At 50.2% G+C, this 12650-nt stretch overlaps 5 protein-coding genes across 5 annotated transcripts; 1 reads left to right on the top strand and 4 right to left on the bottom strand.

Moving 5' to 3' along the window:
• Window positions 1-296: 296 nt before the first annotated feature.
• PG998_008970 (uncharacterized protein) lies at window positions 297-2077 on the bottom strand (the record flags this gene model as incomplete). Its single annotated transcript, XM_066875786.1, has 4 exons — window positions 297-457; window positions 545-940; window positions 996-1494; window positions 1547-2077. 4 exons carry the CDS (start codon window positions 2075-2077, stop codon window positions 297-299), a joined length of 1587 nt encoding a protein of 528 aa, XP_066727942.1.
• Window positions 2078-2808: 731 nt separating this feature from the next.
• PG998_008971 (Short-chain dehydrogenase) lies at window positions 2809-3670 on the bottom strand (the record flags this gene model as incomplete). The annotated part of the gene is made up of 2 exons (XM_066875787.1): window positions 2809-3209; window positions 3589-3670. The coding sequence occupies 2 exons, from the start codon at window positions 3668-3670 to the stop codon at window positions 2809-2811; spliced, it is 483 nt and encodes a 160-aa protein (XP_066727943.1).
• Window positions 3671-3837: 167 nt separating this feature from the next.
• PG998_008972 (uncharacterized protein) lies at window positions 3838-4236 on the bottom strand (the record flags this gene model as incomplete). The annotated part of the gene is made up of 1 exon (XM_066875788.1): window positions 3838-4236. One exon carries the CDS (start codon window positions 4234-4236, stop codon window positions 3838-3840), a length of 399 nt encoding a protein of 132 aa, XP_066727944.1.
• A 443-nt stretch (window positions 4237-4679) lies between these two features.
• On the top strand, window positions 4680-7880 carry PG998_008973 (uncharacterized protein; the record flags this gene model as incomplete). Its single annotated transcript, XM_066875789.1, has 1 exon — window positions 4680-7880. One exon carries the CDS (start codon window positions 4680-4682, stop codon window positions 7878-7880), a length of 3201 nt encoding a protein of 1066 aa, XP_066727945.1.
• Window positions 7881-9503: 1623 nt separating this feature from the next.
• PG998_008974 (uncharacterized protein) lies at window positions 9504-10077 on the bottom strand (the record flags this gene model as incomplete). Its single annotated transcript, XM_066875790.1, has 3 exons — window positions 9504-9599; window positions 9823-9885; window positions 9976-10077. The coding sequence occupies 3 exons, from the start codon at window positions 10075-10077 to the stop codon at window positions 9504-9506; spliced, it is 261 nt and encodes an 86-aa protein (XP_066727946.1).
• Window positions 10078-12650: the final 2573 nt, after the last annotated feature.

Raw genomic sequence — 12650 nt, forward strand, 5'->3', positions numbered from 1 at the left:
CTTATGCTTCCATAATCACAGCTTGCCTCCCGACCCTTAGCCCACTATTCACTAACATTGGTAGTGATCTCCAGACTATCATCGCAAAAGTCAGATCTGTCTTCTCGCTTCGGGACACTTCTTCTGAATCACGTTCTGGACCGTGGAATCCCCACAGAGATCATCATAGTCTACCATTAGGGCAGGGCAACTGGAATGAGATGAACGCAATGACAACCGCCCAGGTTTTGCCCGGAGAGCACCAAGATCGTCTAGATGCACAAAGTCAGAGTAGTGAAGCAATCATGGTCAAGAAGTCATTTGACTTGCAGCATAGCCATCCACATTGGTAAGGTTTGAGGGAATTGGGGTTTGATAGGATGGTAAGACTTGATCCCGCAGATGGTTGCCTTTGCAATATAGAGAATGTTTACAAGGGCCAGGGTGGGAGCATATTCCATTGTACGAACGAAGATCGCTATAGTTATATTTGCTCCCCTTCTCAGTCTACTATAGTCCCTCCCACTCGTGACCAATAGTGGAAATTAATTAATTTTAACCTTACATCCGTTGGCACTCTTGCATGTTAATTTCATCTCCCCTTTCCAGTCCCCACTATCTGCGCTTGTCAACTCTTCGATTGCCTGAGAAAGGCGTGCGAGGGCATACGATGCCTCGATCAACGCCTTCTGCTGGCCGAGGCAAGCCCTATGCCCTGAACCGAATCCGAGAAACTCCCACTGTTTTGGCTTGATGGAGTCCCAACGTTCTGGCCTGAAGACCTCAATATCACTCCCAAAGACTTCGGGGTTGCGATGAAGAGCATAATATCCCATGACAAGTATTGTACCCTCTGGGATAAACATAGGCCTGTCGTGGTGTGGACCACCTCCAACTGGAAGCTGTGTATCTCTCAACGCCACTCTGCCAAGCAGAGGGAATATTGGATGAATTCGTAGTGCTGAATCGAAGTCAGTGAAGTGCCAGGTGGTGGTGGAGGTAATCATGTTTCTCACTTTCATGTAGGATATTTTGGGTCAACTTGGACTCCAGTAGTGTTCCCGCCAACAGATCGCTTTCTTGCTTGCCCACGAATTCGAGTCGAAGCTGTGCCCAGTACTTCGGGTGGCGTGCGAGTAGGAACAGTGCATTCGTCAGGAGCTCCGATGTTGTATCTTGTGCTGCCATCATAGCTTGGATGACCTGACTCCTAATGAATGTGGGATCATTGGTCTGGGAATTAAGGGCCCGAATCAGGCTCTTCCCCTTTGTTGTACCATCTTCTTCGTTGGCCTGACCGATGTGATAGTCGACGAAGCTATGCGCAGTGGAGCAAGTTTTCTTGTATTTGGACTGTGGAAGGAGCTTCCAAACTGGGCCAAGTACGACCCGAACCATGCTGTAGAAGAGAGCATCATGAAAGGACTTGACGAACTCGTCGGCCGTGAGGGGCGCAGAAGAGGGCTGACTGGAAGGATCAACTCCTAAAACGAAATGCAAGGCGGAATTCAAAAACTGCAGATCACTATTAGCTGAAAGAACCGAAGATGGCATCTGCGATACTTACCATGACATAGAGAAGAGGCTGCAAGTCGACAGTAGAACTATCTCCTGGGAGGTCCTCCACAAGCCTATCGACTTCTCGTTTCAAGAACTGAAGATCGCTGATATTGCTGATGTCAAACGACGGTTTAAGTAACTTTCGTGAGTGGTACCAGGTATCACCATCTGTCGTAATGAATCCCTGGCCACAGAAGTATTCCAAGCCAGGAAGTCTCATGGGCTCCACGCCAAAGTCCTTGGATGTATTGACGCATTTGATATTGTCTGTCGCTATGGTACAAACGACTGGAAGGCTGACCCAAGATCGAACTTCGAATGTGGTTCCATATTGTTCATGTAACCGGTAGAGAAAGGGCACATGCCCGTACATGCTCCGTTGAAAGTCCGACCCGAAGAATGGCTCTTTGGTTGGGTGCGAGATAGCTGGCTCGCAGCCATGGCTCTGCACAGAGGCTTGTCTCAAACGCTGACGCCGAAAGAGCAAGAACACCAGGATGACGAGCCCCAAGAGGGCAGTGTTGAGCACGTAGCCCATATTGCAAGTTTGGGGAGTATGATGTGGTGAAGAAACAAAAGGAGGTGAGGCGGGGATTCCCAGGGAGGGAAGGTGTTGGGTTGGGAAAGAAAGAGCTCGACTGTGTCAGCCAATCGGTACGGTAACTAGTGTGTTCATATCGGTCTAATGACCTCCCGGCTTTTCTAAGTACCTAAGTTTTGGCCCCCTAAGTACCTACCAAAAGATAGCGCAGCTATTTTAGGACAGCATGCCAGGGTCCCTACGCTGGAGAGACTTGTAGCTATATGTACAATCAATCTTGACGATCGAGGGTTAGATGATAGTGGAACTGCACTTGGAAGTATCTCGTTTCACAGGTAGCTAGATATTCTGGAGAGCCCGACTCGGAAAACACTATGATAACCTTCGTAAAATTACACGGATGGGATAAATTAACAAGGGAGAGCGTTATGCCCCAGGTGCCATTGGGGAAGAGGCGCACGAACAGATTGCCTAGGATTCCTAACAATAGCCGGAACAGTACCACACGGACGAACCACGAGCTGTATCGGATAATTCCCGTATCCATTGCACCGGGATCGATGGCGAGCACTGATATTTGGTTCAGATTTGGATCTGTGTCAAGCCGTTTCTCGAGCTCATGGCTGCTCAGGCATCCCAACGTCAGAGATGGGAATAATAATAATCAACGGAGTTGTAGGCAAGAAGAAGTATACACGTACATCATGGCAACTCGGCTCATTTTGGACTTACCATAACGGCGATAAGCATCCATCCAGTTCTTGTTCTCTTTCGATGTGGGGCTCCACGTCCCCTTCGCGAGGGATTATGACTTGCTTTTGATACCAACTGCTAATCCAGACGATCCTTCCATCCTCACGGTCCATGCTCGTGAGGAGCAGGAGAGTCAGCAGCCAGTGACCGAGGTAGTTCACCACGAAGGACATGTCTAGCCCATCTTCATTCCATGTCTGCGTGTCGAACTCTTCGAAGTCAGCGTTGAGGATGAGGGCGCGGATGGGAGGGATCGTCCCTGACTGAACACGTGCGTTGACAGCGGCGGCGACTTCGCGCACATTGCTCAACCGCGAAAGGTCGAGTGAGATTTGCTCATGCGTGATCTGGCCCCCTGAGGGCGAGGGTGGGGGTCCTGCGTTTGACGTGAGTACGAGAGTCCGATAGCCCCGTGGGTTGATTGGTTGCTAGCAGTTGGGAGTTGGCGCTGTTCCGGTGTGTCGCTGCGCCAGAACTTCTAGCTAATTGTATGGTGATGTTGGTTTATCCTGCTCTTGGCTAAGTAAGGAGACGTACCCCCTTGCGCAACACGCCTCTTCGGGAACCACTGTACGGCACTTGCGCACTGCACATCGGTTCTTGTGTGGAAATTGTCCTCCAATACACTCCCGTGATAATCCAATGTATTGCTAACTAGCTCGCACCTCAAGCCGATTTAATGAACTTTGCACACCTCTCCGCTACCGCCATCATGGGTGCCATAGTGTGGCAGCTAGGAATCTTAGGGAACGCACTCGTGTCCGCGATTTTGAGGTTGCTGAATCCGTGGACACGGAGCTGTAGGTCCACCACACTTGTTTTCTCGTCGTTCGACATGGGGCATGTAGCCAAAAATGCAAACTTTGTGGCTGACCCTCTCCATGTAGTCGTCAATCTCATCATCAGTGACAGTTTTCCATGTCTTAGCATCTTCTGGCCTAGTATCTGCTGCGTGGTCGGGCATGATCTTGGATGACGAAGGTGGCAGTGGCACTGGGATATACTCAGGGGGCGCAGACTTCTCCCAAGCTGTAAAGAGCAGAGCGACCCTGGCCGGAAACAAATAGGAGCTTTACCGGATAGGGGTAATCCGAGTGCTGGATTCTTTCGACCAGTCGCATCGCAAATCTCACCGCTAGCCTAGCAGTTTTAATGTCGTGTTCTTGGGTGAACAACGGGTAGGTGATCTGTGGCTGGGCCAGGGCATCCATACTGGCCAGCTCCACTCGGCCTGATCCATGGGACTGGGCTAATGTAGGGTAAACAGGCATGACCTTATGCCCCGGTACTTCTATCTCGACAGAAACGGTCGGCATGAGCATGATCTCAATGTCTGAAACATTGCGGGGCAGCGATGAGTCCAGAAGATAATGCCCTACATCATCGTGATCTTTCACCTCCATGGTGTCTTGGTCAATACCGTCGGACCGAAGATAAATTGTGCTTTACATGCAGCCAAGGCTCATGAGACATTTACCAAGGAGTAGCCATATTTAGCTTCACGTTGTACGTTCTTGAAGTCTCAGCAGAGTATGGAAAGGTAGTCTAGATCTGGATTTAAACAAGCTGAAAGATCGCATGTGCCGCTCGGCCGGAACATTACAGGTCCGGTAAGCGTATGTGGATTGGCTACGAATATCTATGCAATTACCAGGATATAATGTTCTGCTGTGCTACCTAGGAATCAAATGTCTGCCAATGACATCTCGAGTTGGAATTTGGCATGCATTGCTCATGTGATGGCGCATTTCGTGAGGGGTTGCTGTGGCTGTGATTCAGCTCACCGGCCAGGCCATTGATGCTCAGCTTCTCGTCTTACCAAGGCAATCCAAGGACCAAACTGATCATGGCTCTCCAGCAGCTTTCAGCGTCGCTTCTTACGGCTAAGCAGGAGACCAATGTCGGCTTGGCGACAATAAATTTGGATTTCTCGCTTGTCCAAGTACAACCCCCCAAAGAGTTCATGGGCATTCGAAATGAGATCAGTCCCCTCCGACGCGCTTCGGCTGAGGAAGGGCAGCCTCATGTCACTGCCAGAAAACTTGGGGCCTTATTCCAGCAATGGCTTCCTCGGACACCCAATTTGATCCGCGCTTATGGCACCCGGGCCTGCGAGATAGCAGGGACCCCAAAGGTCAACCCGAAGGGCTCCCGTGCCGACGGGCTGCTCGCCGAGCATGTCGGCATTGACGGGACGAGTGTATGGGCAGCCGCTACATCGGGCCCCGATGCCATTGCCATTCACCTGTTGGCCTGCATGCTGGCTAGGATCTGGTCAAGCGCAGAAGCGACCGCCATTTGGGCGGAGCTGGTCGCCGACCGCAAGAGTGAACTGGCCGCTGTGGACGAAACCGACCCTCTCTGTCACTTGTCGCGTCAGCTGGCCAAAGTGACAATCTCGAGAGACCAGCTCAAAGAATGGGACAGCAGCGCCCAGAACTGGATTGCAGCGGCGGACGAGGCCATGAAGGTGAAACAGACTCAGTTGAGGCTCATCGTAAACAACGTCTCGTTGCCCGTCAACAACCACCCCAAGCTCTTTCAGAACGTACTTCAGACCTGGAAATCCGCCATGGTGGCTGTGGACAACCTAATCCTAGGTATGCCACAGTCTGTTGAGAATGCCTCGGTGCTGCTAGGCATCTGTTCCTGGCATCTTTATCCGGACATGCTGGCTCTTCACCAGTCCCCAACACCTGTCGCCCAGCACGATCCTCTAGTCAGCCCCGCCGGCATCCTGACCATTGGCTTGCAGATGCAACATGCCAACAAGAATGGAGTTTATTGGTCGCTCCCACTTGGCCACCTGCGCTACTACGGTCCACCGGTGTCAACCGCGTCAAATTTGGGGGCCCGAGAGGGCCGGGTATCGATTTCCGAGCTAGTACAGGTGGCCTTCGGATGCGTGTCTCGTGGCTGGGGATTCGACCGGCTCCATTTAGCATCCTTCATCGTACGTCTGTGGAACCTCATCAGGGACAGGGATCGTGAAGACAACTACGGCATCGTTAATTGGCTTGGTGTGTTCGCCGAAGCGCTAGGCCCCTCGCTGCTGGGAGACCAGTTGCTAAAGAAACAATGCGATCAACTGATGCGACTTGGTGCGAGGCAGTGCTCAGAATTCGTCTGTCCAAGCCAAAATGTCACCCCAGTCTTCGGCCTGACCAATGTCACCACCTTGCTTGGTCTTTTGGCGCCAGAGGATGGTATACTGTACCTCAGACAGCTGGCACAAGCGTTTCCGGGGTACGCTGAGCGAATCTATGTCATCAGATTTGTAGACGAGGCAGGATACATCGAGTATGCAACAACACTCAAAACCCTTAGTCCTCGGGATGATAGCACCCAGTCTGAATCAACCCATAAGAGGTGGCTGGACAGGTATACGAATGATCCTCGTTTTCAACAAGTAAGGGACATGGGCGAAGACGCCTACGAAATAAATACCGAGGACATACTACCTATCACAACAGGCATGAAGAAGTCAGGGGACAGAAGGTTTTACTGGCTGCACCCTCCTGATATATGGTCTCGGCATACTCGGAACATTCCCGACGAGAATGGGGCCTCTCAGAAAGCCGTCAAGTTTGCTCTCATTTTCGGGCAGTCACGGGACAAAGCTGTGACACCGGGGCTCACCCTATGGGCCTCAGAGACAACACACATAAGTTCCAAGCCTAGGATTGATGGGGCGAATATCCTCAATGCTCTCACTGATGCCGTAGAGCACAAGAGACTCTCGGTTCATAAGACCCTCTCACTCCTGGATCAATTCATCTGGCAAGACGGAAATAAACAACTTCGCGCTTCTCTGCGAGCCTTGGCTACAGCGACCAACGTTTACGCATCGATACCTGATGCAAAGATCTCATTGGAGATCACGTTAAACACGCTTTGCGATATGAAATGGGTGCCTGTCCCGGATCCTCGTGATGCTTACAAGTATTCCACGGATGCTCATAAGCTCTCTTTGGCTCAAACATTCTCCTGTGTAGCGCAATTCGACTCGGGAGTTTTCTCTGTCCGCCCCGACGCCTTGAACGATGTCGTGGCTATGGCGTCGAGCGGTTCGATCTATCTTCCGGCCTGGCTCCTGAGTGACCCTGCGAGTTATGCTTCGCCTAACAGTCTTCGTCGGGTCCAAGGGTCCATCGGAAAACCCGGTATCGCTATGCTTATCCCGGCAAAGAATCCCCAGGTCCCTAAGGTCGACAGATCCCACTGGCACGTCGTGAACCACGATACTTTCAATGGCGGCAAAGAAAATTCATTTCAAGCTACGACGATGCATCTCCTCTTTACCGAGTACGTAATGCCCATCGACACCGGAGTCCACGGCTCCCGCGACTTCGAGATATACTTCCAAGAGTCCGTAATCACGGTCCGCGACCGGGGCAAGTGGGTTACTGACGTCGATATCATCCCCCACCTGCGCCGAGGCAAGAAATATGAAATCGCTGCTAAGTGTACCCATGACACTCACCCCAAGGAGCAGAATGATAGCGACGTCGAGAGCATCATCCAAAATACACGCATAGTGTCCGTAGATGACTATGCTGAGCTCCTGGATGCCCCGGAGTACGTGGGCGTTGTCCGTTCCCAAGACAATTGGATAGGCCGGCTGGCAACCTGTCTCCTCTCGACGCAGATGCGGCATCCGACTGTGGTACTCCCGGGGAGCTTCTGCTGGCAGTGTGTGCAAGACACATGGCTTATATGCCGCGCCAAGTTCCCCATCAGCACAGCGGACAATCAAGAACACAAACGACAGCCGCGGCGCGGTTTGAAAAGACACCACGGCATCATTTCCCAATCGGACAGCGAAGATGGGCATGGCACCGAAGAGGAAGTTAGTGAGGGCGAAGATGACCCCAGCAAAAGGATGGATTTTAGGTTCGATGACAGTGACAGAGAAGGCTCTGAGTCTAGCAGTAACCATAGCGAGTTACGCTTGAACCCGACCGAGAATTATAGTGGCACGCATACGACGAAACTAGGCTGGAACTCCATGGTCATTGGGAAAAGCTGGCTAATATGGCCGGTCTGATTGTAATTGTGTAACTCTGTTTCTATTATCTCGAATCTGTTATAGGAAGCTGAGTAGAACTGCTGCCTAAGTTAATAGCTTTCATTATATAATCTATATATTAGCAACGCAGCTACTGTAATCCAACTCCGACCATTTAAAGGCCGGGGTATTATATTTTCGTATCTCAGTGCCCAGAAGACATTCTAACGCAATGAAGCCAGTCCTCAGCTTGTCAGTCCCTTATCCTGAAACGTACAAGCACATCATTTCAATACTGATTGCATCTAGTATGAAAATGTAAGTGCTGTCTGTTGTAGTCTAGATGAAAAGCGAAAACACACTATGGATGTCGACGCTTAAGGTGTCAAGGCCCAAGTTGCCTCCAGTCCGGGGGCCGTTCGCGGCGCGGCATCTGGCCGGATAGGCTTTGGCTGACATGTCTGACGCTATCCGGTCTAGTCATCAGCGGAACGCTTAGCAGCGACCTGGTCTGTAGCAAGTGTGTTTGGGTGGCGAGAATGGGCAATGCCTGAAATGGGATGGTCCAAGAGGAAGAGGAGTATCAGTAGAGCTCAAAGCGTACTTGAGGAGGCCGGAACGGATGTTGTTGCTTGAACATGGTGTGAGAATGACAGACATAATCTAGGGGATCGCAAAGTCTAATGTAACAAAGATGCCCTCGAAGTTACGTCGGTGAAGATCTTCTCGCATGGAAGTTTCTGCGTGTATTAGAAGGGTCTCCAGCCTAACCCAGGCTGCATCGCTCAATAACTTCATACACATTGTGTGCAAGTGATTCCGAATATTTATTGGAAATAGCAGCCGTCTTTATTAGTTCCGTCACTCAGAAACGCACCAAAGTCGAAGTGTTGAAGCTCTTCAGGGGGGTCTATCAATTTCAGTGGCAGGGGTCCCTGTCATTCGCAGGGCAGAAAGCCCAGAAATTCGTCTCCCTGAGCTTGCGGATCCCACAAATCATCGAACGTCAGGTGGAATTGGGTGGGATTGACGGAGCACCTATAAGTCTTCTCACAGAGACGTAAGACGGCCGTCTGCTTGGACGCGGCATCATCGGCGTGTCAATCAGGTCTCGGAATTGGGTGCAGGCGGATTGGGCGACGAGCAAGGACTTCAGGTCCACATCTCCGAGAGCAGTGAGGGTCATGCTAATGACCTCGGTCGGCAGTCGCATGCAACTTTCCTCGGACATGATCAAGTAGTTACTGGGAGAGGAGGGCTGGTAATGCGGGATACATTAATCAGAGCACCTCGAGATTCTAGGGCGCAAGAAAGTGGGCTAATAGTGTGGCGCTTCTTGGCAATGTATCTGAGCCATGTGAGCCACGAAATGCATACTCGACAAGCCCTAGAAGTGCATGTAGTGGTTGGAGTCAAAGTCTCATTGTCTCGAGAAGAACATGGGTAGACAACCCAGCTCTTCGTGATGATAATCTATCGACAAGGCCATATTCTCCCATCGCCCCCTGATGTTGAATAGGGGTAATGGGAATGGTCAACGAGTGTATAGAGCCTCAACCCCCCAATATTTTCACACGTTTGGTTCCAGATCCTTGCATCGCTATTGGCTTCCCTACCAGCTCATTTGGTTAAAAGCCATCGTTCGGGTCGCATTCCTTCCAATTAGTTGCGCCCGGGGCAAATGGCGTAAGCCTTTTGGCCAGGGCCAAAGTTCTTCACCAAGCACTTCTTTCCGTCGCCGCCACCACTTTGCTTTGTCTGTTTTCCAGAAAGGAGGTGTCAGCATAGTATATGGTATGGGATAGATCTACCTCTCAAGTCTCGTAGCAGGCGAGCAAGAAAGTCGATAGTTCTTTGTAAGTGATTAGAACGGGGAAACCCTACACACTATGATACGAAAACCATGTTAGCGATTATGATTCTTCTCTTTTTCTTTTTAGATTGTTGTATCTGGGAGGGTAGAGTCTCTGCTTCTACTTACGCTGGTCCCTGCCTGGCACGGGATGTCTTGCCACCATACGTTGCACTTGGTACCGTTGCATTCCTGTTGTTCTCAGTATCACCAGTCAGTAAGAATTATATATAACATGCAGTTTCATAATTGATTGGATTGACTGGTAGAGGGGCTTCGTACGCCGTTGTAGTCCGCATTTGTTTCCCTCTCTTCGACGGCTGGCAGGGCGTGCACAGCGGAAACGCTGGCGATGACGGCGATGAAGAGCTTGGTGAACTGCATTTTGGTATTGGGGCGTTTTCAAGTGCAATAAATGATCTTGATATTGGAAAGTTGAATGGGCTGTTTGTCGAGCTGATGTGTTCTGGGGAATGATGAGACAGGACATTCGAATGTTGAGCATCGATGCCACCCCTTTTATAGTCATTCGGTCACCTTTTGCCCTTCATATAGATTCTTATACGCATTGTGTTTTGTCTTACATAGCTCTGGACTTGGCATCGTGTACCAACCAGTCCATTGTTGGAAAGAGAGGCTCTTCTGCTAGTGCTTTTGCCAGTGCTACCGTTTCCCACAGCATTTAGTAAATTACCTACTCGTCAAGGCGGTCTCCGGGGTGAGATATTTCAGCCCTAGAGCTGGTATGCAACCCTCGCCAACTTTGGCCCAAACTGTAGGTATCATGAAAGGAACACGGCGTATAGCCTTGGCGAGTGAGGATTGCATAGGCGGTAAGCCATTGTCTTTGCTGTCCCATAACGTTAGCCTATTGAGGAGTCATAACTGCCGTTCTACTACTCAACTATAACTCTTTCAATAGCCTAGTCAAGGTCGCGTACACCATGGTAACTACTGGACAGTCCCGGGTTTCATGAGCTGGCTTTCGGGATAGCCTTTGCGTATCTCAAGCGAATTAGTTGATTATACGGTACTGGTCTTGGTTTAGAAACTGAATAGTTCTCCTCAAAATCGACCAGTATTTCACCGACCTGTTTCAACGAGCTCGATCTTCCGACTCTGACATGCACCTTAGTGCAAGACTGACGCAGTATGAAGCAGTCATTCTCTTTTCCCTTCGGTTCAATGCCAAGGTGTGAGCCCAACAGAAACGAAACCTTATTAATCTGACTCTTAGAACTAAGGCACAATGAAGCAGTCATGAGATGCCAAATACTAGCCAGAGACGCCTCGCATGGTGATATAATGCGTGTCCCTTTACTGCGAGTGGTATGCCTTGGCGGGCGAAATTTTGGATTTGCACAAGACTAAAATCTTATATTGGATCGTAAATGAGGTAAGACGGGAGTTGCTTATTTTTTCGTTGAAAAACTCCAGACATGGAGGCGCTTGGCGAATGTTCTAGCCAGTCATTTGATTTGCGGAGCATGCATAGCAGAATCGTCTTGACAGCTCCCCACATCAGCAATCAATATATCCCAGTATGGCCTTACCAAAAGGTGCATAGTTAGTTGGGTCGCCCAATAAGACACCATTGCCACTGTCATAGATTTATCGGAATCGGTAGTCATCTGAGCTAAGCAGCGCATACACAGCACGCCTAGACTTACAAAGAGGGGTCTTCAGGTCACGCTCTCGCATCTACGAGCACCTTTATGGTTGTGTCTTTCTCTTTGATTAAAATCTCGAAGCCCTTGGCGGCCACCTCATCTATCTTGATCGGTGGGTGATCATCCCCTCCGCCCTGAGCTGCCCGCTCCCGAGGACACCGATGTCTGCTTTGAAATCGGGTGTAATCATCGTGACAGCTTTGGACAAGTCAGTAATGCGTCAGCTTGACGCTGTGGAAACCTGCAGGTATGGAGAAGTCAGACTTATCTCACCTGCCGTTGGTCTTTCTCCTCCAAACAGAATCGCCATCATGTCAATAGGCACCGGGTCATCCCAGAGGGTGACATTGACGATCAAGCCCTCCCTACGGACCGCCCGGCAGGCCGCATTGAGGCCAGACGTCACGCCAGCGCACTTCAGCGGCACCGCATGCCTGTCTTTTGAGCCTATTCTGGCTCCGTCCTTTGGGGCTACTTGTCCTTTGGGCTTTTGCTGTATGCGGCTAACGTTGTGGGGGACTATTATGCGGCCAAAGAGATTGATACCAGTCAGAAAAATATTATTGTATAACAAAACAACACACAATGTTCAGTCTCATAAACGGCGTCAAACAGAGAGATCGAAAGCTCTGCCACAGCAAAAACCCATTAGATGATTCGCTGATTGTTTCAACAAGGACCTCGGACACGGACCTATTGACTTTTCTTCGTTTTGCTCGAGTGGATGGAATGATGAATTAGGCATTGCCAATTCTAACATGAAGCCTTCGAAAGTGATGGAGCGTCAGGTAGTAAGTCCATGAGAAGAAAAGGGAGAGCGCTGTCCATGAACTAAATATATACAATTAGCAAACTACATCGTTTCCGGAATTACCAGTTGATCCAGCCTACTGGCAATATTCGACAACCGTGCCGCCATTGTCATATTTCCACGCGATTACCGAAGCTCACATCGGCCCCGAATATATCTGTACAGTCGACACAGTGGGGCCAGTGTAATTCGCTAGCGCAATGAACATCACAAGAGAACGCACAGCTACGGCACCGAGGATGACGGCTAACAATTGGTGCGACTTGGTTGAACCATCGAGTCTCCCTGGCGCAATAGAGGAAGACCAAAAAAATCCATGTTGGAAGAGCCGCCACAGCGACTTGATCGACTTGGATCATTTAGTGGTCAGGGCATAATGGTGTTGGGGGAAAACGGTGGTTGACAAGCCCCGGAATTTAAGTTGTTATCCTACGACCTGTAACGGAAGGAAGCTGCACCACGTGGGAAGAATTGCC

Source organism: Apiospora kogelbergensis, assembly GCF_038363985.1.
Source record: "Apiospora kogelbergensis strain CBS 113332 chromosome Unknown utg000006l_segment0_segment0, whole genome shotgun sequence".
Classification (NCBI taxonomy): domain Eukaryota; kingdom Fungi; phylum Ascomycota; class Sordariomycetes; order Amphisphaeriales; family Apiosporaceae; genus Apiospora; species Apiospora kogelbergensis.